Source organism: Hypanus sabinus, chromosome 3 (assembly GCF_030144855.1).
Source record: "Hypanus sabinus isolate sHypSab1 chromosome 3, sHypSab1.hap1, whole genome shotgun sequence".
Lineage (NCBI taxonomy): Eukaryota > Metazoa > Chordata > Chondrichthyes > Myliobatiformes > Dasyatidae > Hypanus > Hypanus sabinus.
In genome coordinates, this window is record NC_082708.1 from 66,975,890 (window position 1) to 67,002,177 (window position 26,288).

At 41.3% G+C, this 26,288-nt stretch overlaps 1 protein-coding gene across 1 annotated transcript in view; it reads right to left on the reverse strand.

Moving 5' to 3' along the window:
* Positions 1-2,964: 2,964 nt before the first annotated feature.
* Positions 2,965-26,288, reverse strand: part of LOC132390770 (ras-related protein Rab-38-like) — a 63,256-nt gene continuing 39,932 nt past the window's right edge. Inside the window, exon 3 of the mRNA XM_059963321.1 lies at positions 2,965-5,171. Coding sequence (XP_059819304.1) covers positions 5,016-5,171 — 156 coding nt within the window. The 3' untranslated portion in view covers positions 2,965-5,015. The remainder of the gene's footprint in view (positions 5,172-26,288) is intronic.

Sequence of the window (26,288 nt, forward strand, 5' to 3'; positions counted from 1 at the left end):
GTAAAGGGCTGCAGAAGAAGGAATCTACTAAGGAGGAGAGTGGAGATGAAAGAAAAGGAAGGAGGGGCACAAGGGGGAGGTGATAGACAGGTGAGGAGAAGAGGTGAGGGGCAGAGTGGGGAAATGAAGTAAGAAGGGGGATGGGAAAATACTTTAAGTATCATGCCATCAGGTTGGAGGTTAGATGGAATATAAAGTGTTGCTCCCCCACCCCGAATGTGGGTGGCCTCATTGTGGCAAAAAAGGGAGCTGTGGACCAACATGTCAGAACAGAAATGAGAATAGGAATTAAAATGGTTGGCCACCAGGAAATTCTACTTTTGGCATATGGAGTAAAGTACTCGACAAAGTGGTCCTTCAGTTTGTATCAGATCTCACCAATGTGGAGCAGCCCACATCAGGAGCACTGGATGCAACAGACAGCCTCAACAGATTTGCAGGTGACGAGTTGCTTCACCTGGAAGAACTGTTCGGGACCCTGAATGAAAGTAATGGAAGAGGTGAATGGGCTGGTGTTTCATTTATGTTGCTTGCAGGAATATGTGCCAGGAGGGAGATTAGTGGGGATGGACAAATAGAAAGGAAATCACAGAGGGAGTGATCTGTGCAGAAAGCATGGAGTGTGGAGTAGGTAAAGATGTGTTTGATGTTGAAGTTGGTGAAAGTTACAGAGAATGATATGTTGGATGCTGAGGCTCATGGAGTGGTAGGTGAAGACAAGAGAAACTCTACCCCTGTTAAGGTGACAGGAAGATGGGGGGTGAGTGCAGATGTCTGGGACATGGAGGAGATATGGGTGACGGCAGCATCAATGGTGGAAGAAGTGTGAGATTATATTGTATTGTAGGGGGAGATGTTCTGTATATTCTGCATGTGAATATTAGAACATTGGTAAATGAGAAGAATATACATATTTTGACTGATGAAATTTCTTGCTGCTTACACCAAGTTTGACCACAGGTTGGATCATTATGCCTCGACCAGATCTTTATACTTCTGGAAATGCGTCTGTTCACCTCCTTCATTTCTGATCATGCTGGGTCCATCAGCACCCATACATTCAGGACTTCTCTCTGGATATACATCACTCTATGCAGTCAAACAGAGGTCCCATCCTATGCTTATGCTGCCCTGTTGTTGTGGGTTTCTCCAGCAAATAGGCACATTCAGTGCTCACCTGCACTTTATGATGTTAACTTGGTAATTACAGTTATTGTGTTGGACTCCAGACTTCATTCACAATGTATGTGCATGAATAAGCAGGGGATTGTGTTTATTGATTTCTAAGCTCAAGGTGTGGGTGTTAAAAATCATGGATTCTGGTGGCATATAGAAGAATGTACTGACCCCCATCTCACTACCATTTTATCTACAGTTCAGATTCTAGACTTCATGCTTAAGCGTATAGAGCATCTAAGTAGTAGATGGTGGTGAATTTTGTTTCAGTGGCAGAGAACAGTGCACTAAGAAAAATAACACGGTGCAACCAGGAATCATGTTATCGGAGATGTAAAAACTTATATTGGTTGTCTAGCAAAAGCAGCATGAGAAATGCAATTTAACAATAGAGGCAACCCAACAGGTTTCAGGAAGTGGTGTGCTTTAATAATATCACTTGTTGAGAGGCTTTTTATCGCAGAAAAGGCCACAGTACAGTGAGTAGGGAGCACCAGGGGATAACTTTGTGCCTCTTGCCTTTTAAAGGGAAGGTGCACTCATACTGAAGGGAAGTGGTGGAAAGCATTGCTGAGCTGATTGATCACTGAGCACTGGTTGATCCGTGGTACAATATGGAAGAATATAGGCTGTACCGGCTACCCCATCACTGGAGGTCCTGATGCAGCAGATAAGGAGGAAAATCTACTATTTCCAAAGGGTTCACTAGGCCTTCTCAGCTCACGTTCAGAAGACACCAGCAAGAGATACCATTAGTGATCAATGGCAGGGCCCGAGGGGTGCAGCCACTAGAGGCAACAGAAGAGCTGCCCTCTTATTAAATCTAGTACAGCTCTTTCCAGAATTTCCAGTGCAAAGGTCCAATAAAAAGTTATTACCCTAATACATTCCTCTTTTAGAGAACTATCGCCACTACTTCACATGAAAACATAAGAGTTACAATTAGATTTTTTAAAAGAGAAAATTACTCCTTATTATTAAGTTCAACAGGCCTTTGATGTAAAATAAAAGCATCCTCAATTGAAACAAAGAAAGAATAAAAATATAAAGCTCATAAAAACTAGCATTAGAGGGAAAGGTAGAGGTTACAGAGATGATGAAGAAATGTATGGGCATAATGGAACAAAAGGAAAATAATGGCTGAAATGTCACAAATAAGAGAAAGCCTGCAGTTGCTGAAATCCAAGCAACACCCACAAAATGTTGGAGGAACTCAGCAGGCCAGGCAGCATCTATGGAAAAGAGACCATTCAACGTTTCAAGTCCTGCTGAAGGGTTTCAGCCAGAAACATTGACTGTACACCTTTCCATAGATGCTGCCTGGCCTCCTCCATTTTGTGTGTATTGGCTGAGATGCCAGTTGTTTATAGAATGTCATTTCTTTGAAGAAATTGTCAGACAGGGGTTCCCAACTTTCTTCATGCTGTGGACCAATATCATTAAGCGGGGGGGGGTTAGAGACCCAAGGTTGGGAACCACTGTAGAGATGGCCAGGGGTGACAGAATGGATAAATTTAAATATAAAGATAAAAATATAAATTTTAAGCACAAAGTACACTGCAGATGCTGTGGTCAAATCAACACGTACAAACAAGCTGGATGAACTCAGCAGATTGGGCAGCATCCATTGAAATGAGCAGTCTACCGATGCTGCCCGACCTGCTGAGTTCATCCAGCTTGTTTGTACATGTTGAAAATGTAAATTTTAGTTGCTGGAAAATGAGAAACAGTGCAAGTTGGAGAAATATAATCAGCAAAATACAACACATTTCCTCATTTGGACAAAGAGTCTGTATACTTTATTACCTCATTACAGAAAGTCATCACAGACAATGCGTCACTTTTGAAGTATAGTAACACTACGTAAGCAAATGTGGTAGCAAATTTTGAGATTAAAATACTTCAAATAGTACCATAGAACTCTTAATGTTCACTTCAAAGTTGATACTTTTGCCAATGCAGCATTGCTCTTAACTGTGTTATGTTTTCTGGTACTGGAATGGGGTTTCACAAATTCATTCCATCCTTTGAGACTCAGCATAAGAACATTATAACTGAACCACCGTAGTACTTAAACAGCTGAACCATACTCCAGTTTAAGAAATCAAAATATCTTGTTTTGGCAGTTGTATAATGAATGTGTAGATTGGAGATGGTTAAGGCTGATTAGACACCCAATAGGAGATCTGTGCATGGAAGGAAAGGCATTAGCAGAAATGTTAAACACTTCATCAATGAAGCTGTTGCTAAAATCCTAGCAAACATGTGGCAGCTGAGATACTTAACACAGTCTTAACACATGAGGTAGTCCGAGAGGACCAGGTGCCTAGAAATGTTATACCTTTTCTCACAAGAGGACTGAAAATTTAACCTTGTTGAGGAAGCTGATAGAAACAGTAGTCAGGAACAAAATTTAAAGACATTTGGGCAAGTATGGGTAATCAAAGGAAAATCAGCACAGATCTGTTAAATGCAAATCGGTCCGGATTTTCCAATATGATAAGAGAGAAGGGTTTTGACAGCAATGCAGTTGGTATTTCATACATGGACTTTCAGAAGACATTTGCTCAAATATCACATAAAAGCTCATCAGCAAAATTGGAATCTTAGGAATGAAAGGAAAAGCAGTTTGGATACAAAACAGTCTAAGGGACCAGGAACAATATGGTGAGCAGTTGAATTCTGTCTGGATGATGATACGGTGCACCAGGACTACTGTTTCCTTCATATATATTGAACTAGAGTGCAGTATACATCGCAGCATTTCAAAATGTGCAACTATCGAGAGTGATAGAAAAGATATGCAGGATGTTGAAATGGGAGGATACATGCAAGATGCTTAATACAGAGAAATCCAAAATGTTAAAAGAACAATAAAGGATTTTAGTTTCATGGATGGATTGAAGAATTTCAGATTGCTCTGTTTAAAGGAGTGAAAACAGAGAGGTGATTTGATTGAAGTGTTCGGAAATAAAGTAGGGATTGCTTTGCTGTTAAACTAGGCTTCATGGTGAGAGTTGGAGTTTGCGACTGACTAGATTGTGCTTCCAGAGTACCAGCTGAAATGAAGCTATGATTCAATGCAGATTCTGACTGGTCTGACCCATGTCACGTGCTGTATTAAATACTCTAATCTCAGTCAAGGGAAGGGCAAAGGTGTTGTAGTTACTTAGAAATGGGGAGAAAAATCACCTTGAATAATTGGAAATTTAAAAGCGAAATTTGACGAAAATAAATTTCAGGAGTACAGAACAGAGCCGTTATAGAAAATTCATTTAACAGAAGCAATAGAAGATGAATTTTTATTTTGTAAAGTGATGGAAAAGCACGTGAACATATTATGTAAAAAGGCAGTCTTCCTTTCTGCTGATAATGAAAATGATGCCTGCCGGGTGAGATTCAGTTTTGGTAGGGCACAGATGGAATGTGCTAGATCAGCCTCTTGATAAACATCCTGCCTAATTTTCTCCACCACCGAAACAGCCCAATTAGTCTCAATAAAGTTGAATTTTAATCTCTTGTTTCTTTGATTCCCAAGCATGCAAGCTGTATCATCTTTAAAGTCAATCCAATACAGTGAAATCCATTTTTAATAACACAAACTTTCCTTTAATTTCTTACTCCTAAGAAAACATCCCCAGGCTGCTTCACATGTTACACATCCAACGGAAGTGGAAAAATTTATTACTGAACTGCATTTACTTTTGTGTCCAACCCCATCATCTTCCAAGATCTGACTAAAAAATGTCTCTATTGTAAATGTCAATGTTGCAACTTAGTAAGAAATCTGTGACAGAAATGTAGTTAGAATGAAATCTTGATTTATAAGCCTTGGAAGTCTAAGCCTTGAAGCAAGATGAGCAGTTGCCATTGCTTCTGAAGGATTTGAGTGTCGGAGTGACCACGTCAGATTCAGCAGATCGTGCTAGATCATTCTCACTGGCAATGATGTGTTTCACCAGACTCTGAGCTGCTTCCTCAATGTTGATATTTTCCTGCAAATGATAAAAAAAGTTAAAAATCCATATGATCACATCATAAAAATATATAATTGCATCTTGTCTGTGAAATAAATACTATTTAAGTGTAGCTTTTAATAAAGGTAAAATGGGTGGGGGAAGTTTATTGTTGTGATGTAACCAATGAACATCATGACCAACTGCAGAAATACTTACAGAAAATGTTTAAGGGACTGATACCGTAACAGTGCAGTGCAAAAGTATAGAGCATTTTGAAGCGTCTCCAGACACTAAGTCCTCCACACTCAAGTTATCTCTTAGTTCCTCTTGAATTTGCTAGCTTATAATGAAATTCATAGAATATTGGGCGTCGTCCAGCAACCAATCTGGCCAGCAGACGTTTGAGGAGGCGATTTCACTCAGGTCCACTGCCCGAGTAGAAAAAGGCAGCAGCGAATCACAGCAGCACAGTTCAGCTCTGACCACTGAACAATCCGTGTTTGGGATTGATTAGCAAGAGAAAATTAAAGGAAGGCCAGGGCAAATGTAGCAGCCATCGTCACAGTGGCTGTTGTCTGAGTGGACAGAGTCAGAGTGGTGATCTTGAGACAGATGGACAGACAAACAGACATTCTTTATTGATCCCGAGGGGAAATTGGGTTTCGTTACAGCCGCACCAACCAAGAATAATGAAGAAATATAGCAATATAAAGCCATAAATAAGTAAATAATAAGTTAATCATGCCAAGTGGAAATAAGTCCAGGACCAGCCTATTGGCTCAGGGTGTCTGACACTCTGAGGGAGGAGTTGTAAAGTTTGATGGCTACAGGCAGGAATGACTTCCTATGATGCTCAGTGTTGCATCTCGGTGGAATGAGTCTCTGGCTGAACGTACTCCTGTGCCTAACCAGTACACTATGGAGTGGATGGGAGTCATTGTCCAAGATGGCATCCTCTTTTCAGACACCACCATCAGAGAGTCCAGTTCCACCCCCACAACATCACTGGCCTTACGAATGAGTTTGTTGATTCTGTTGGTGTCTGCTACCCTCAGCCTGCTGCCCCAGCACACAACAGCAAACATGATAGCACTGGCCACCACAGACTCGTAGAACATCCTCAGCATCGTCCGGCAGGTGTTAAAGGCTTTAGCTCTTTAAGGCTTTAGTCAGAGAAAGCAAAGAAAAGGAAAACAGTAGGTTATTTTTTTTTCTTTCCTTCTTTATCTGCTTTGTTAGGGCAGTAGATATGCAGGCAGAGTAGTTGAATGTTCCTCTTGCAGGATGTGAGAAGGGAGGGAGACCTCCAGTGTCCCTGATGACTACAGCTACAAGAAGTGGATCCAGCTGCAGCTTCTAACAATCTATGTTAAGGAGTTGGAGCTGGAAATGGATGAACTCCAGATCTTTCAGGAGGCTGAGGGGGTGACAGATAGGACATATAGAGAGGTAGTTACACCCAAGATGCAGAACACAGCAAACTGTGACAGTCAGGAAGGAGAAAAGGGTTAAGGCGACAGTACAGAGCACTCCTGTGGCTATCCCTCTCAGCAAAGGTATATCATTCTGGATAGTGTTGGGTGTTGACCTGACAGAGGAAAGTCACAGTGGTTGGGTCTCTGGCACTGAGTCTGGCTCTGTGACTCAGAAGGGAAGGGGGGGGGGGGAGAAGACAAAAGCTGTGGTGATAGGGGATTTGTTAGAGGAACAGTCAAAAGATTCTGTGGTGAGAATGAAATTCCCAGATAGTACGTTGCTTCCGGATGCCAGGGTCTGGGACATCTCAGATTGAGTCCTCAGCATTCTTAAGTGGAAGATGACCAGTCAGAGGCCGTGGTCCATGTAGGTACCTGTGGTGAACTACATATACCTGTCTGGACACGCCCCCTGCTGACTGCTCCTGTGGCTCCTCCCACAGACCCCTGTATAAAGGCGATTGAGGCCTGAGCCCGGCCTCTCAGTCTCCAGGATGTAGTATGGTGGTCACTCAGTGCTTGTTCCTTCTTCCAGTCAATAAAAGCTGATATCTCGCCTTTACGTCTCAGAGTGAGTTATTGATGGTGCATCAATACCAATGGCTTGAGTAGACCTGTGATGAGTTTCTGCACAGGAAGTTAGGTGCTAAGTTAAAAGGCAGGACTTCCAGGGTTCTGATCTCAAGACTGCTACCTATGCCACATGCTAGTGAGGCCAGAACTAGGAAGATTATACCATTTAATACGTGACTAAGGAGTTGGTGTAGGAGGGAGGGCACAAGATTATTGGATTACTCGGCTCTCTTCCAGGGAAGATAGGACCTGTACAGGAGGGACAGTTTGCACCTGAACTTGAGGGGGACTAATGTCCTAGTGGGAAGCTTTATTAATGCTGCTTGATGGGGTTTAAACTAGCATTGCAGGGGGATGGGAACCAGAGTGCCAGAGCAGTTAGTGGAGAGATTGTGAGGTAAATGTTGGTAAGACCTTAGACAAAGTCAGGGATCAAGAGGTTGAGCATAGGGTGACTAGTGCCCTTAGCCATGTATGCTTCAATGTGAGAAATATTGTAGGAAAGGCAGATGAGCTCAGGGCATGGATCAACACCTGAAATTATGACGTTGTAGCCATTACTGACACTGGGTTGCAGGAGGGGCAGGACTGGCAGCTCAATATTCTGGGGTTCCATTGCTTTAGATGTGACAGAGCAGTCTAAATGAGGAGGAGTGGTGTTACTAGTCAGGGAAAATGAACTGGCAGTGCTCCATCAGGACAGACTGGAGAACTCGACAAATGAGGTGTAATGGGTGGAACTGAGAAATAAGAAAGATTAGTGGGACTATATTTTAGACCAACCAATGCTCCTAGGAATTTAGAGGAACAAACTTGCAAAGAGATCGCAGACTGTTGCCAGAAGCACAAGTTTATTGTAGTAGGTCATTTTAATTTTCCACATATTGATTGGGAATCCCATACATACTTTAAAAGGTCTAGATAGGATAGAGATTGTTAAATGTGTTTAGGAAAGTTTCCTTCATCAGTATGTAGAAGTCCCAACGAGAGAGCTTGTGACACTGGATCTGCTGTTAGGGATTGAGACAGGGCAGGTGACAGAAGTTTGTGTAGGGGAACGCTTTCCATCCAGTGACCACAATGCCATTAGTTCCAATGCAAATATGCAAAAAAATCAGTCTGGTCCTTGGGCTGAGATTCTAAATTGTAGAAAAGCCAATTTTGATTATATCAGAAATGATTGGGCAAGTGTGGATTGGGACAGGCTGGTTTCTGGCAAAGGTGTAATTGGAAAGTGCGAGACCTTCAAAAGTGAAATGTTGGGGGCACAAAGCTTGTATGTGCCTGTCAGAATAAAAGGTAAAGATAACAAGTGTAGGGAACCTTGGTTTTCAAGAGATATTGACAGAAAAAAGGAGATGCATAGCAGATATGGGCAAGTAGGAACAAATGAGGTGCTTATGGAGTACGAGAAATACAAGGGAACTTAAATCAGGAGGGCTGAAATAGGGCATGAGGTTGCCCTAGCAGACAAGATGAAGGAGAATCCCAAGGGATTCTATAGATATCTTAGGAGCAAAATAATTACAAAGGACAAAATTGGTCCTCTGGAAGACCTGAATGGTAATCCACGTGTGGAGCCAAACAGATAGGGGAATGGAGATCTAAAATGCACTCTTTGCGTCTGTATTTACATGGGAGACAGATACTGAGTCAACAGAAGTGAGGCAAAGTGGCATCACTTTCATGGAACTTTACAGAGGAGGAGGTGTTTGCTACCCTGAGGCAAATCATGGTGGATAAATCCCAAGGGCCTGACAAGGTGTTCGCTCGGACCCTACAGGAGGCAAGTGCAGAAATTGCCGCAGCCCTGCAAGAAATATTTAAATCATCCTTAGCAACATGAGAAGGACCAGAGGATTGGAGGTTAGCCAATCTTGTTCCACTGTTTAAAAAAGGCTCTCAACATAAACCAGGAAATTATAGGCCAGTGAGCCTGACATCAGTTGTGGAAAGTTATTGGAAGATAATCTAAGGGACCGGATATACTGTCCAAGTATTTGGATAGACGGTCTGATAAAGGATAGTCAGCATGGCTTCATGCATGGTAGGTCATGTCTAACCGATCTTACAGAGATTTTTTCAACAAGTTACCAGGAAAGTCGATGAAGGCAAGGCAGTGTATGTTGTCTTCATGGAGTTTAGTAAAGCATTTGACAAGGTCCCACATGGGAAGCTAGTCAAGAATGTTCAGTCACTCAGCATTCAAGATGAGGTAGTGAACTGGATTAGACATTCGCTTTGGGAGAGAAGCCACAGAGTGAATGGTTACCTCTCTGACTGGAGACTTGTAACTAGTGGAGTGTTGCAAGATTTGGTGTTGGGTTCATTGTTGTTTGTCATCTATATTAACAATCTGGATAATAATGTGGTTAACTGGATTAGCAAATTTGCAGATTGCACCAAGATTGGGGGTGTAGTGGACAGTGAGGAAGGTTATCATAGCTTGCAGAGGGATCTGCTTCAACTGGAAAAATGGGCTGAAAAATGGGAGATGGAATTTTACGCAGGCAAGTGTGAGGTTTTGCACTTTAGTAGGACCATCCAGGGTAGGACTTACAGAGTAAACGATAAGGCACTGTAGAATGCAGTAGAACAAAGGGATCTGAGAACACAGGTACATAATTCATTGAAAGTGGCATCACAGGCAGAAAGGGTCACAAAAAAGATTTTGGCACATTGGCCTACATAAATCAATGTATTGTGTATAGAAGATGGGCTGTTATTTTGAATTTGTGTAAGATGTTTGTGAGGTCTAATTTGGAGTCTTGAGTACAGTTTTGATCACCTACCTTCAGGGAAGACGTAAACAAGAAAAACAAAGAAAATTTACAGGAATGTTGCTGTGTCTGGAGGACCTGACTTATAAGTAAATATTGAATAGGTTAGGACTGTATTCTTTAGAACTTAGAAGATTGAGAGGAGATTTGATAGACTTATACAACATTATGAGGGGTGTAGATAGGGTATAAGCAAGCAGACTTTTTCCACTTGTTACGCCTGTGCCCCAACTCTGAGTGGCCGAAGGGTACAAAGTAGCCCCCTCCTTTTTGAGAATCACAAGATCGCTATTAATTCAGGTCATGAGACCCAGGAAATGAGAGAAAGACACAAGGGGTTTGGAATGTCCTGGCCGCTCAGCAATACAAAGTCACGGGATACGGCCGTTGTCTCTTGGAGACGGAATTGTGTATTGAGCACTGTGCTATTCATCGAAGCCCTCAAGGAATGAGCAACATGGGCTGGTTGGGGGATGGCATCCTCCCAACCTGATTGACATCTGAGACCCTGTGAGTAAGGATAAAAGAGGGTCTGGGGAACAACCCCTTTAGACGCACCAGGAGAAATGCTAGAAATCCCGTGACAGTGTTTAATAGCGACAGCCGGTGGAGGGCCCACGTGTGTCCTTTCCCGTTGCCCGGGATTGAGGCCTTACCATGGAAGACGACTTAGCTAAAGAAGAGATCACCGCCGACGACATTTCGAAGGATCGACATCATAAAAAGGAAAACGGGCAAGTTCCAACATCTGTCTCTCTTGACTCCAACCTAAGGCTGCAGCCTGAATGAACTAAAGTGACTTTTATATTTCCATTGTACAATACATTATCCCCTAGACAATGATAGAGCTATTTCTTATTGATTATTATTATACCCGCGCTTTTAGATTTAGTATTGATGACGTATATTATCTGTATGTTTGCATTGATATTATTTTTGTGTATTTTTATCAATAAATACCGTTAAAAATAGTACCATCAGACTTCAACGGACCTCTCTATCTTTGCTGGTAAGTGACTCAGTTACGGGGTTCGTAACACACTGAAGTTGGGTGGGACTACAACTAGAAGTCATGGGTTAAGGATAAAACTGAAATGTTTAAGGGAAACTTCACTCAGTGGTTCGTGAGAGTGTGGACTAAGCTGCCAGCACAAGTGGTGCCTCCAAGCTTGCTTTCAAAGTTTAAGAGATTTGAATAGGTACATGGACAGTACAGATACGGAGGCTATGGTCCCAATGCAGTTTGAATGCAGAATGCAGATTAAATGGTTGGCATGGACTAGATGGGCTGAAGGGCTGGTTTCTGTACTGCGTTCCTCTATGACTCTATAATAAAGAGCTGCAAGCTGGCCTTAAGATGATGGAAGAATTACTGGAATGGTTCCAGAAATGAGGGGTTTCTGCTGCATTGAAAGGCTGTGGAAGCTGATGATGAATACAGAATGATGGGAGATTTAATCATTGTGTTCAAGATCCCAAAGTGTTGGTACAACAAAAAAAAAGCACCAGACTGACACTGAGTTGAGGTGATTTGGAAAGGAATCATAAGAAATGGATTAAGAGTAGGCCTTTTGACCAATTAAGTCTGTTCAGTTATTCAGTCTCGTTGATCATTTACAGTGCCTATAAAAATATTCACCCCACCCTCCCCTTGGAAGTTTTCATGTTTTACTGTTTTGCAACATTGAATCACAGTGGATCTAATCTGGGTTTTTTGAAACTGATCAACAGAAAAGACTCTTTCATGTCAAAGTGAAAGCAAATTTCTACAGATTAGTCTAAATGTATAACAATTATTGAACATAAAATAATTTATTGCATAATTACTCATCCCCTTCAAATCAGTATTTAGTAGATGCATCTTTGGCAGCAATTGCAGCCTTGAGACTGTGTGGATATGTCTCATTCAGCTTTGCAATTTTTCCTCATTCTTCTTTTCAAAACTACTCAAGCTCTGTCAGATTGCATGGGGATTTTGAGTAAGCAGCCCTTTTCAAGTGCAGCCTCAAATTCTCAATTGAATTGAGTTCAGAACCCTGACTTGGCAACTTCAGGACATTAACTTTGTTGTTTTTAAGCCATTTCTGTGCACCTTTGACTTTATGTTTGGGGTCATTGTCTTGCTGGTAAACACATCTTCTCTAAAGTTGCAGTTCTCTTGTTGACTGCATCAGGTTTTCCTCCAGGATTTTCCTGTATTTTACCATCAACCTTCATAAGCTTTCCAGGGCCTGCTGCATGCTTCATGGTAGGAATGGAGTGTTTTTGGTGATGTGCAGTGATTGGCTTACACCATAGTGTTTAGTCTGATGGCCAAAGACCTCAATTTTGGTTTCATCAGACCATAGAAACTTCTTCCAACTGACTTCAGTCTCCCACATGCCTTCTGGCAAATTCTAGCTGAGATTTCATGTGAGCTATTTCCAACGATGGCTTTCTCTTTGCCACTCTCACATAGAGCTGTGGCTGGTGTCGTACCGGATGACAGTTGTTGTATGCAGTCTCTCCCATCTTAGCCTCTGAAGATTGTAACTCCTCCAGAGTTGCCATAGGTCTCTTGGTGGCTTCCCCCACTAGTCCCCTTCTTGCATGGTCACTCAGTTTTTGAGGACAGTCTGCTCTAGGCAGATTTACAGCTGTGCCATATTCTTTCCATTTCTTGTTGATCGACTTGATATTCAGTGACCTGGAAATGTTCTTGTATCAATCTCCTGACTTGTGCTTTTCAATAAACTTTTCATGGAGTTGCTCAGTGTTTTTCTGTCTTCATGGTGTTTTTGCCAGGATGCTGACTCACCAGCAGTTGGACCTTCCAAATACAGTGTATATTTACAACAATCAATTGAAACACCATGACTGCACACAGGTGGTCTCCATTAACTAATTATGTGACTTCTAAAACCAACTGGCTGCACCAGTGATGATTTGCTGTGTCATATTAAAGGGGGGGGGGGAAATACTTATGCAATCAATTAATTTGTGTTTTATATCTATAATTTATTTAGATCATTTTGCAAAGATCTGTTTTCACCTTGACATGAAAGAGTATTTTTCTGTTCATCAGTGTCAAAAAGGCCAAATTAGATCCATTGTGATTCAATGTTGTAAAACAAAAAAACATGAAAACTTCTGGTGGGGAAGATAATTTTTATAGGCACTGTATGTCAGCAGTACATACTAGCCTTAATCCTGCAGGTTTTTAAACATTAGACAGCATCAGTTTGTTTGTAAATATATCCTGAGCTGAAGAAGACACCCATCAATCACAATTTTCTGTAAGGAATTCCAAAGTTTCACCAGCTGTTGCATGCAGACATTCTCTGACTTGAATGAACAACCCTTATTTTAAGACTGTGGCCCAATCAAATGGAGCATCAGTAAAACCTTCTTTTATGAATATCCGAACCTTGATAGAGTTTTATTTTCAATTATTAGAGGCAGAGATAATATAATCAGTCCAAATCTTTCCCCAGGATAGAAATGTCAAACACCTAAGGTCATCCTTTGAAGATTAAAGGAAAAAGTTTAAAGATTTTGTTTACACAGATAGTGGTGGTGCCTGGAATGAGTGACCAAAGATAGCAGTGGAAGCAGGGTGCTTGATGGAGTTCAGAATCAGAATCAGGTCTCCAATGCAATTAACTGTGAATTACAGTAAGTATATATATTGAATAGTTAAACAATTAGTGCAAAAATATATATTTTTTAAAAAGTAGTGAGGTAGTATTTATGGGTTTAATGTCCACTCAGAAATCGGATGGCAGAAGTTTCTGAAGTCAGTGACAGCTGTAGTGTACTCATTCAGACATGAAGAAGAATTCCTGAATGCAGTCCAGTCCACTGATTCAAAGCATTCCTCTAAGTGCTCCTGTGTCTCCTTCTTGGTCCTCACTGCTGGTGCTGCAGTGTTCAGTCTCTGCCTCTACTCAGGGAGTAGGTCAGACTTTCCAAAGTGTGGGCCTGGGATAGCACGGTAACTGCTATTGATGTAACAGTAACTGTGTAACAGTGGTCCAGTATGTTGGTTCCTCTGGTACTGCAAGTGGTTTGTTGGTAATCATTACAAGGACTTTAGATAGACATATAAATATGACGGGAAAAAAGGGATATGAATGATACACAGGAGGAGTAAGTACCTTTAGTGTAAATTGCTATCAAAGTTGGCACAACATTCTGGGCTGAAGAGCCTGTAGAATATGGCCCTGTTCTCTTTTCCAAGTCACCACCTGCAAGACACTACCCCTGCATTTTGTGGCCCTAAAATCACTAACAGTTGAAGATCCTATGATTCAGCCTCCAGATCACAAGATGCTGATAACCATGCCCCCGAAATATATCAGAATCCTAGTTCCCATACTTCCTCGAATACACCTGTTCCTGCTCTTCCCCTTGTACATCAGGGTGTAATTATTTCCACATTCCTGCTAACAGAACGGGACACCATTTCCTCTGCTCCCCCTAACACATGGGTACCTGGTTTCCATACTCCAAACAAACTTGCTGGGACCCTGTTTCCAAAGCCTCCTTAGAAGTCACCGGGTCTATTTCCCACACTCCCTTGAAACTTTCTGGGTTCAATGGAAAAAAAGGTAAATTAACAAAGTGTTGGGGCATAGTTTGGATAATTGTTTAATTGAATAACATCCAGTACTCCAGAATGTGTGTCACATCAAAGTTCTGAGTATGCCAAGTTAACAGAGGCATACTGCTGATTCGATGTCTGGTACTTATAAATATGAGCTGAAATTTTAAATACTGTACATCTTCCCAGGAAATTCACTTCTGTTGCCACATTTGAGTAGGCTGCAATCAGAGTGTCCATTTGTCGCTGTACTTCTCACGTTCATTTGTTACTCAGCTCGTTTCTGCACCTACCATTAAAAAAGCAACATGTTCAATTTAAGCTTCTGCAGAGTGAAAAATATCTATCATTTTTAAATGTGTGCCAAATGTGAAGTGGTTTTCTAATCAATTATTGTCCCCATGTCATTACATTTGGATGGAAATAACTCTAAACGTGTACGTACATGTGCACATGTATTTGAAAGAAAATGGCTATCCAACTAATGCCAGTCAGAATGAAGATGGAGATGGATGGGATGATGAAAGATATGGTCACCTAACAAAGCGATAAACCATCTGTACCTGATGTGAGAATTACAGCCAATGGCGCCAAGAGGAAAATAAATAAGGTCTTTTAAAAACACAAGAGATTCTGCAGATGCTGGAAATCCACAGCAACACACACAATGGCTGGAGGAACTCAGCAGGTCAGGCAGCATCAATGGAAATGAATAAACAGACAATATTTCTGGCCGTGACCCTTCATAAGGACTGGAAAGGAAGGGAAAGATGCCAGAATAAGAGGTGACAGGAGGGAAAGGAGGACAAGGTAAAAGTGAAGCCAGATGTATGGGAGAGGGGAATGAAGTGAGAAACTAGGAGCTACTAAGTGGAAAAGACAAAGGACTGGAGAAGAAGGAATCTGATAGGAGAGGAGAGTGGATCATGGGAGAAAGAGAAGGAGAAGGGGTACCAGTAGGTGGAGATAGTCAGGTGAGAAGGAGACATAAGAGGCCAGAGTGGGACATAAGAGGGAAGGGGAAAATACTGTAAGTTGGAGAAATCGACCTTCATGCCATCAGGTTGAGGCTGCCTAGATTGAATATGAGATGTTACTCCTCCAATCTGAGAAAGGCGTCATCATGGCAGTAAAGGAGGCCATGTGCCAACATGTCAGTACAGCTTGGGGCCCTGAATGGAGGAGAGGGAGGAGGTGAATGGGCAGGTTTAGCACTTCGGCTGCTTGCTTCTTGACAGAAGGCCCGACCAGTTGCCCTCCACCACTCTCCTCCGTCTGGCTGAACCGGTCCTCCCTTTTAACAGTTGCTCTTTCGGCCCCTCTCACTTTCTCCAAACTCAGTGTGTAGCTATGGGAACCTACACAGGCCCTAGGAATGCCTGCTTTTTTGTTGGCTACGTGGAACAGTCCATGTTTCAAGACTTCCCTAGCAGTTGCTTCATGTACCCATGCTGAACTCCTCAATTTCATCAACTTTTCCTCCAACTTTCACCCTGCCCTTAAATTTATTTGGTCCATTCCTGGTATCTCTCTATCCTTTCTCTATCTCTTTTTTTCCATCACTGCAGGCAAATTGTCTACCCATATCTTTTATAAACCTACTGATTCCCATGGCTATCCTGATGGTACCTCTTCCCACCCCATCTCCTATAAGAATGCCATTCCCTTTACCCCATTCCTTCATCTCCTACATATCTGTTCCCAGGATGCAGCTTTCCTTTCTAGGACATCAGCGATGTTCTCCTTCTTCAAAGAACAAGGCTTCCCTTCCTCCACCATTATTGCTGCCCTCACCCGCATCTTCTGCACTTCCTGCACTCACTGTATCTTGTTGCCACCTTAACAGGGAGAGAGTTCCTCTTGTTCTTACCTACCACCCTATGAGCCTCTACAGCCATTCTCTGCACCTTCCACCATCTTCAACAGGACTCTGTAACCAAACATATCTTTGCTTCCCCCCACTCTTCACTTTCTGCAGGGGTCTGTGATTCTTTTGTCCATTCATCCCACCCTATTAATCTCCCTCCTAGCACATATTCCTGCAAGCAGCAAAGTGCTACATCTGCCCATTCACCATCTCCTCACCTCCGTACAGATCCAACAGTCCTTCCAGGTGAGGCAACGCCTCACCTGCAGAGGTTAGGGTTGTCTACTTTCCTCCTCTACATTGGTGAGACCCAATGTGGATTGAGGGACCATTTTGTTGGCACCTCAAAAAGCAGAATTTCCTGGTGGCCAACTACTTAATTTCCTCTCCCCATTCCTGTTCTGACATGTTGGTCCAGAGCCTCCTCTTCTGCCACTAAGAGACCACTCTCAAGTTGGAGAAGCAACGTCTTGGTGGCATTAACATCAATTTATTCAACTTAGTTATTTTTCCCCTCTCCCTTCCCTCTTGCCCTCCTTTCCTTTATTCCATGATCCACTCTCCTCTCTTATCAGATTCCTTCTCCTCCAGCCCCCTGCATTTTCCATTTATCATCTCCCAGCTTCTCACTTCACCCACCTGGCTTCACCAATCACCTTGTCTTCTTTCTCCTCCCCTCACTTTTTTCTGGCATCCCTTTTTTTTTAGTCCTGGTAAAAGATTTCAGCTCAAAACATTGACTGCTTGCTCATTTCTATAGATGCTGCCTGACCTGCAGAGTTCCTCCAGCATTTTGCGTGTGTTGCTCAAGATATTTTAAAAAATATTTTTAAAAGTCAACAGGTAGGTTAAAATGGAAATTAATTATTAGCATGTGGAAACTTAAAACAACAAAGTGTTAAGCAAGATTGATGGAAAACACACAGTGCAAAAACTATAATGTGTTTAAAAGTACAAATAATTTCTATTAATCAAATATAAAATGCAGTTTATATATTTGGAATACTCAGACAGCAGCTTGTTGATGGAGAAAAGCCAAAGGCATGGAACTGTGCCCCACAAAATCAACACTTTTTCGAGAAGATGGAGAGTTACAATAAAGGCATGATACTTAAAAGCATTTTGTATTACTTTTCTCTAATGCCAGGGTAATGCTCTTCCAGAAAGTGAAAAAAGTAAAGTAAGATCAAAGTAAATTTTCATATCACTAACCTGACATAAGGAATCATTAACACCAACCACTAACTATGCAAGCAGAACAGGATCAAAGTGAGTGACTCCCATCTGTTCAGTTTAATTTCCAGTTTAGCCTGTACCTGCATACTGCTCCAAAAAGGCAAAACGTGTTTAAGATGTATGTTAATGACAGCCAACTTCCCTCACTACCATCGTTTGACATTGGTTCTAAATTGTCAGATTGTTTTAACTACATCCAATGCTGGATGAGCAGTGAGGCCCAAAATGATTGTCTTCATTTCCCATCACTAAGGACTATTTGGAACTGATGCGTGGTGTTTTAAATTTCTGCTACACTTACTACACTAGACTATTCAGCCAATCAAATCCATGATGGCTTCTTGCAGAGCAATCCCATCAACTTGATGCCCTCTATCATTTCCCTGTACCTCTGCAACTTATTCTCTTTCCTGTGCCCATTAAATCCCCATTAAATCTTTTGCCACCTGTGTACAGTTAAGGATTAATTTACAGCAGAAAATCCTACTATTAAATCTTTAGGACATGAAAAGCACTTAGAGCACCCACTGGAAAATCCCAGCCACGACGAGAATATGCAGACTCCATCCATGGTCAGGACTGAACCAGAGACTTCGGGGCTATGAAACTATAGTGCATCACCAAGCCACTCAAATTTCAATCTGATTTGAATATCAGACCTTCCATTAGTAACATCACAACTATTTCTCTCTCCATAACATCACCCAAATGTCTTGCCTCTGATCATTGCTGCTGAAAGCCTCAATCATGCCTTTAATTTCCAGACAATACATCCCTGGTTAATTTTCTTCATTTCATTCTTCATGAATGTGAAACTATGCTAAACTTCTCCACCAACTTCCAAGTTCACACTTAGATTAATTAAAGCCTTGATCTTAAACTACCATTCTTGTGGTTAAATGATTCAATCATTCCACTGTCTTGCCCCTTTTAATATTTTCAAGCCGAATCAGACATTGAGATATGTGTACTCTTCTAATTCTTGTCTTTCACTTGTCCATGAATATCAGCAAACATGTCATCAGCTACCAAGATACTTGAGTTCTGAAATTCCTCAGTTAAACCCACGCACCCCCTCTTTTTCAGTCTCTGAGACCCCTCACTCCTATAATGTTGTTTTTGTCCTAGTGTCTCCATTAATAATTTTATCAAGTCAATATGTTGATTTATATTACTCTGCTGACATGCCATGATATCCTTGCTTTACTAAAAGTGTTACACTTCTGCAAGTCATTTTTCTGTTACTAGTTTGCCTCTGTATACAATGTTCTTGATTAGTAAAAGAGCCAATTTCCAAGTGTTCCACATTGACTTCAGCATCACCACATTGTTGGAATCCATTTTCCCTGTTTTTGAAACTGGTAATATTTACAACTAACAGATTTCTTCACTGTTATGTCCCATTCAATCTGACTTCAAACTCTTAGAAACTTGATGCAATCTAAACACAGCATCTCCTCTCAAACCACGCAGAATCAATGGCACTAGAATCTTTCACGAACATTGCTGAATGGATGATAGGCTATTTTCTCCTAGCACATCTGTCTTCTCAAAGCAGTAGTGTGGAATTTTATTTCTAGCCTCTTGAGGTTTCTTGCTATCAAGTGAAGTTTGAAGTCTGTAAATTAAAGATAGAATCATGACTTTTTTAAAATCAATGATACCACGAGTTTGCACATTTGTTTTCATCCAGTTGATAGTCTGAAGTCTACTAGTTCTCTGTAACATCCATCTAACAACATAAATAGGATGGATTCCTACTAAACATTAGAATTGGGGTGCCATTTTAGCCTAGTAGTTAGCACGGCACTTGGGGTGTCGGGGTTCCAAGTTCAATCCCGGCATCATCCATATGGAGTTTCTGTATGTCTTTCCCATGGGTTTTCTGTGGGTGCTCTGAATGCCTCTTGCAGTCCAAAGACAAACTGGTCGATAGGCTAACTGGTCATTGTAAATTGCCCCGTGATTAGGTTAGGGTCTAATTGGGGGTGTCGGGGGTTGCTGGGCGGCATGGCTCAAAAGGCCAGAGGGGCACATTCTGCGCAGTTTCTCTAGATAAAAAGAAATAAAGAATGCTGATTAGCCAGAAGAGATCCAATTTAAACAGATATAGTAAAGGTAACCATTCTTGAAGAACAAGAGATAAAAAGAGCTGTACTGCCTCAGCCCATTTACAAGGGATTAACAGGTTACTCTATGTTTGAACCAAAGGACACAGCTTCAGAATAGAGAAGCATCCATTTAGAAGAGATGAAGAAAGAGGGTGGTGAGTCTGTGGAATTCATTGCCACAGACAGTTGTGGAGGCCAAGTCATTGGGTATATTTAAAGCAGAGGTTGATGTATTCTTGATTACTCAGAGCATCAGAGGAGATAAGGCAGGAGAATAAGATTCAGGGGGATAATAAATCAGCCATAATGAATAGTGGATCAGACCCAGTGTGCCAAATAGCCTGAACCTACTTCTGTTCTTATGGTTCACTCGGATCATAACAGAGACAGCCTAGCTATCTATCAGCAAGTACATAATGGAACAAAGTGCACAAATCTGCAGGAAGAGTGCAGATTTGAACCATTCCTCAGAGCCAACCAATTGTGACCTCAGCCACCCAAATATCATGATACTTTTATCACATGACTGAGAAATTCTGCATGGGTTTCTCACTTTAATGTAGCTTTAAACTGTAATTAAAATGCCAGAAGCAGGGCAGTGTTGGAATGCTGCACTTGCATTAGAATTCCAGATCTGTCAGCACGTCTGCAGATGTGATACACACTTTTTCATCTGCGCCCTGAGGTACATCACTGCTGACAGTAAATATAAATGGAGTCATTCCAAAATTGCCCCTCAACAGTGTAGTCCACTTGTTCTTTTGTTGCTACTAATGCTGACAAGCCTACTCTACAAAGATAGCTAAAGTAACATCATTTATAATATGAACAATGGTTCTCCATTTACATTATGTATCGAGGAATATAAAATGCACCATTTAAAATACGAAGCATATAAATGTTTAAAGTTAACTCTGATCCAACAACAGAAAATGTAAATTAAGTAGAATGTTCATAAGATATTATAAGCCATTATTATAATAAATATAACATATAACCATATAATCATATAACAATCACAGCATGGAAACAGGCCATCTCAGCCCTCTTAGTCCATGCCGAACTCTTAATCTCACCTAATTCCACCTACCCGCACTCAGCCCATAACCCTCCACTCCTTTCCTGTCCATATACCTATCCAATTTTACCTTAAATGACACAACTGAACTGGCCTCTACTACTTCTACAGGAAGCTCATTCCACACAGCTATCACACTCTGAGTAAAGAAATACCCCCTCGTATTTCCCTAAAACTTCTGCCCCCTAACTCTCAAATCATGTCCTCTCGTTTGAATCTCCCCTACTCTCAATGGAAACAACCTATTCACGTCAACTCTATCTATCCCTCTCAAAATTTTAAATACCTCGATCAAATCCCCCCTCAACCTTCTACGCTCCAATGAATAGAGACCTAACTTGTTCAACCTTTCTCTGTAACTTAAGTGCTGAAACCCAGGTAACATCCTAGTAAATCGTCTCTGCACTCTCTCTAATTTATTTATATCTTTCCTATAATTCGGTGACCAGAACTGCACACAATATTCTAAATTTGGCCTTACCAATGCCTTGTACAATTTTAACATTACATTCCAACTTCTGTACCCAATGTTTTGATTTATAAAGGCCAGCATTCCAAAAGCCTTCTTCACCACCCTATCTACATGAGACTCCACCTTCAGGGAACTATGCACTGTTATTTCTAGATCTCTCTGTTCCTCTGCATTCCTCAATGCCCTACCATTTACCAAGTATGTTCTATTTGGATTATTCCTGCCAAAATGTAGAACCTCACACTTCTCAGCATTAAACTCCATCTGCCAACGTTCAGCCCATTCTTCTATCTGGCATAAATCTCCCTGCAAGCTTTGAAAACCCACCTCATTATCCACAACACCTCCTATCTTAGTATCATCGGCATACTTACTAATCCAATTTACCACCCCATCATCCAGATCATTTTTTTATATTACAAACAACATTGGGCCCAAAACAGATCCCTGAGGTACCCCGCTAGTCACCGGCCTCCATCCCGATAAACAATTATCCACCACTACTCTCTGGCATCTCCCATCTAGCCACTGTTGAATCCATTTTATTACTCCAGCATTAATACCTAACGACTGAACCTTCTTAACTAACCTTCCATGTGGAACTTTGTCAAAGGCTTTGCTGAAGTCCATATAGACTACATCCACTGCCTTACCCTCGTCAACATTCCTCGTAACTTCTTCAAAAAATTCAATAAGGTTTGTCAAACATGACCTTCCACGCACAAATCCATGCTGGCTACTCCTAATCAGATCCTGTCTATCCAGATAATTAGTAATGCTATCTCTAAGAATACTTTCCATTAATTTACCCACCACTGATGTCAAACTGACAGGTCTATAATTGCTAGGCTTACTTCTAGAACCCCTTTTAAACAATGGAACCACATGAGCAATACGCCAATCCTCCGGCACAATCCCCATTTCTAATGACATCTTAAAGATCTCCGTCAGAGCTCCTGCTATTTCTACACAAACTTCCCTCAAGGTCCTGGGGAATAACCTGTCAGGACCCGGAGATTTATCCACTTTTAAATTTCTTAAAAGCGCCAGTACTTCCAGCTCTTTAATTGTCATAGGTTCCATAACTTCCATACTTGTTTCCCACACCTTACACAATTCAATATCCTTCTCCTTAATGAATATTCACTAATGAATGACAAAAACATGAAGAATTATATCAGGTATATTTTTTTCACAATCTCTAAAATTGACAACAACACCAGGAATTAACTATGGAATTTTAATTCTAACACCATGAGACTTTTGGGCACGTTTCCCTCTCCGCTGATGTGGAGTGAATATAGAATGATGTAGTGTAATATAGAGTGGAATCCCCTTCTAGAACACAAGCCATCTTCAAATTATAACCATATAACCATATAACAATCACAGCACGGAAACAGGCCATCTTGGCCCTCCTAGTCCGTGCCAAACTCTTAATCTCACCTAGTCCCACCTACCCGCACTCAGCCCATAACCCTCCACTCCTTTCCTGTCCATATACCTATCCAATTTTACCTTAAATAACACAACTGAACTGGCCTCTACTACTTCTACAGGAAGCTCATTCCACACAGCTATCACTCTTTGAGTAAAGAAATACCCCCTCGTGTTTCCCTTAAACTTCTGCCCCCTAACTCTCAAATCATGTCCTCTAGTTTGAATCTCCCCTACTCTCAATGGAAACAGCCTGTTCACATCAACTCTATCTATCCCTCTCAAAATTTTAAATACCTCGATCAAATCCCCCCTCAACCTTCTACGCTCCAATGAATAGAGAACTAACTTGTTCAACCTTTCTCTGTAACTTAATTGCTGAAACCCAGGTAACATCCTAGTAAATCGTATCTGCACTCTCTCTAATTTATTGATATCTTTCCTATAATTCGGTGACCAGAACTGCACACAATATTCCAAATTTGGCCTTACCAATGCCTTGTACAACTTTAGCATTACATCCCAACTTCTGTACTCAATGCTTTGATTTATAAAGGCCAGCGTTCCAAAAGCCCTCTTCACCACCCTATCTACATGAGACTCCACTTTCAGGGAACTATGCACAGTTATTCCTAGATCTCTCTGTTCCTCTGCATTCCTCAATGCCCTACCATTTACTCTGTATGTTCTATTTGGATTATTCCTGCCAAAATGTAGAACCTCACACTTCTCAGCATTAAACTCCATCTGCCAACGTTTAGCCCATTCTTCTAACCGGCATAAATCTCCCTGCAAGCTTTGAAAACCCACCTCATTATCCACAACACCTCCTACCTTAGTATCATCGGCATACTTACTAATCCAATTTACCACCCCATCATCCAGATCATTTATGTATATTACAAACAACATTGGGCCCAAAACAGATCCCTGAGGCACCCCGCTAGTCACCGGCCTCCATCCCGATAAACAATTATCCACCACTACTCTCTGGCATCTCCCATCTAGCCACTGTTGAATCCATTTTATTACTCCAGCATTAATACCTAACGACTGAACCTTCTTAACTAACCTTCCATGTGGAACTTTGTCAAAGGCTTTGCTGAAGTCCATATAGACTACATCCACTGCCTTACCCTCGTCAACATTCCTCGTAACTTCTTCAAAAAATTCAATAAGGTTTGTCAAACATGACCTTCCACGCACAAATCCATGCTGGCTACTCCTAATCAGATCCTGTCTATCCAGATAATTAGTAATGCTATCTCTAAGAATACTTTCCATTAATTTACCCACCACTGATGTCAAACTGACAGGTCTATAATTGCTAGGCTTACTTCTAGAACCCCTTTTAAACAATGGAACCACATGAGCAATACGCCAATCCTCCGGCACAATCCCCATTTCTAATGACATCTTAAAGATCTCCGTCAGAGCTCCTGCTATTTCTACACAAACTTCCCTCAAGGTCCTGGGGAATAACCTGTCAGGACCCGGAGATTTATCCACTTTTAAATTTCTTAAAAGCGCCAGTACTTCCAGCTCTTTAATTGTCATAGGTTCCATAACTTCCATACTTGTTTCCCACACCTTACACAATTCAATATCCTTCTCCTTAATGAATATTCACTAATGAATGACAAAAACATGAAGAATTATATCAGGTATATTTTTTTCACAATCTCTAAAATTGACAACAACACCAGGAATTAACTATGGAATTTTAATTCTAACACCATGAGACTTTTGGGCACGTTTCCCTCTCCGCTGATGTGGAGTGAATATAGAATGATGTAGTGTAATATAGAGTGGAATCCCCTTCTAGAACACAAGCCATCTTCAAATTATAACCATATAACCATATAACAATCACAGCACGGAAACAGGCCATCTTGGCCCTCCTAGTCCGTGCCGAACTCTTAATCTCACCTAGTCCCACCTACCCGCACTCAGCCCATAACCCTCCACTCCTTTCCTGTCCATATACCTATCCAATTTTACCTTAAATAACACAACTGAACTGGCCTCTACTACTTCTACAGGAAGCTCATTCCACACAGCTATCACTCTTTGAGTAAAGAAATACCCCCTCGTGTTTCCCTTAAACTTCTGCCCCCTAACTCTCAAATCATGTCCTCTAGTTTGAATCTCCCCTACTCTCAATGGAAACAGCCTGTTCACATCAACTCTATCTATCCCTCTCAAAATTTTAAATACCTCGATCAAATCCCCCCTCAACCTTCTACGCTCCAATGAATAGAGAACTAACTTGTTCAACCTTTCTCTGTAACTTAATTGCTGAAACCCAGGTAACATCCTAGTAAATCGTATCTGCACTCTCTCTAATTTATTGATATCTTTCCTATAATTCGGTGACCAGAACTGCACACAATATTCCAAATTTGGCCTTACCAATGCCTTGTACAACTTTAGCATTACATCCCAACTTCTGTACTCAATGCTTTGATTTATAAAGGCCAGCGTTCCAAAAGCCCTCTTCACCACCCTATCTACATGAGACTCCACTTTCAGGGAACTATGCACAGTTATTCCTAGATCTCTCTGTTCCTCTGCATTCCTCAATGCCCTACCATTTACTCTGTATGTTCTATTTGGATTATTCCTGCCAAAATGTAGAACCTCACACTTCTCAGCATTAAACTCCATCTGCCAACGTTTAGCCCATTCTTCTAACCGGCATAAATCTCCCTGCAAGCTTTGAAAACCCACCTCATTATCCACAACACCTCCTACCTTAGTATCATCGGCATACTTACTAATCCAATTTACCACCCCATCATCCAGATCATTTATGTATATTACAAACAACATTGGGCCCAAAACAGATCCCTGAGGCACCCCGCTAGTCACCGGCCTCCATCCCGATAAACAATTATCCACCACTACTCTCTGGCATCTCCCATCTAGCCACTGTTGAATCCATTTTATTACTCCAGCATTAATACCTAACGACTGAACCTTCTTAACTAACCTTCCATGTGGAACTTTGTCAAAGGCTTTGCTGAAGTCCATATAGACTACATCCACTGCCTTACCCTCGTCAACATTCCTCGTAACTTCTTCAAAAAATTCAATAAGGTTTGTCAAACATGACCTTCCACGCACAAATCCATGCTGGCTACTCCTAATCAGATCCTGTCTATCCAGATAATTAGTAATGCTATCTCTAAGAATACTTTCCATTAATTTACCCACCACTGATGTCAAACTGACAGGTCTATAATTGCTAGGCTTACTTCTAGAACCCCTTTTAAACAATGGAACCACATGAGCAATACGCCAATCCTCCGGCACAATCCCCATTTCTAATGACATCTTAAAGATCTCCGTCAGAGCTCCTGCTATTTCTACACAAACTTCCCTCAAGGTCCTGGGGAATAACCTGTCAGGACCCGGAGATTTATCCACTTTTAAATTTCTTAAAAGCGCCAGTACTTCCAGCTCTTTAATTGTCATAGGTTCCATAACTTCCATACTTGTTTCCCACACCTTACACAATTCAATATCCTTCTCCTTAATGA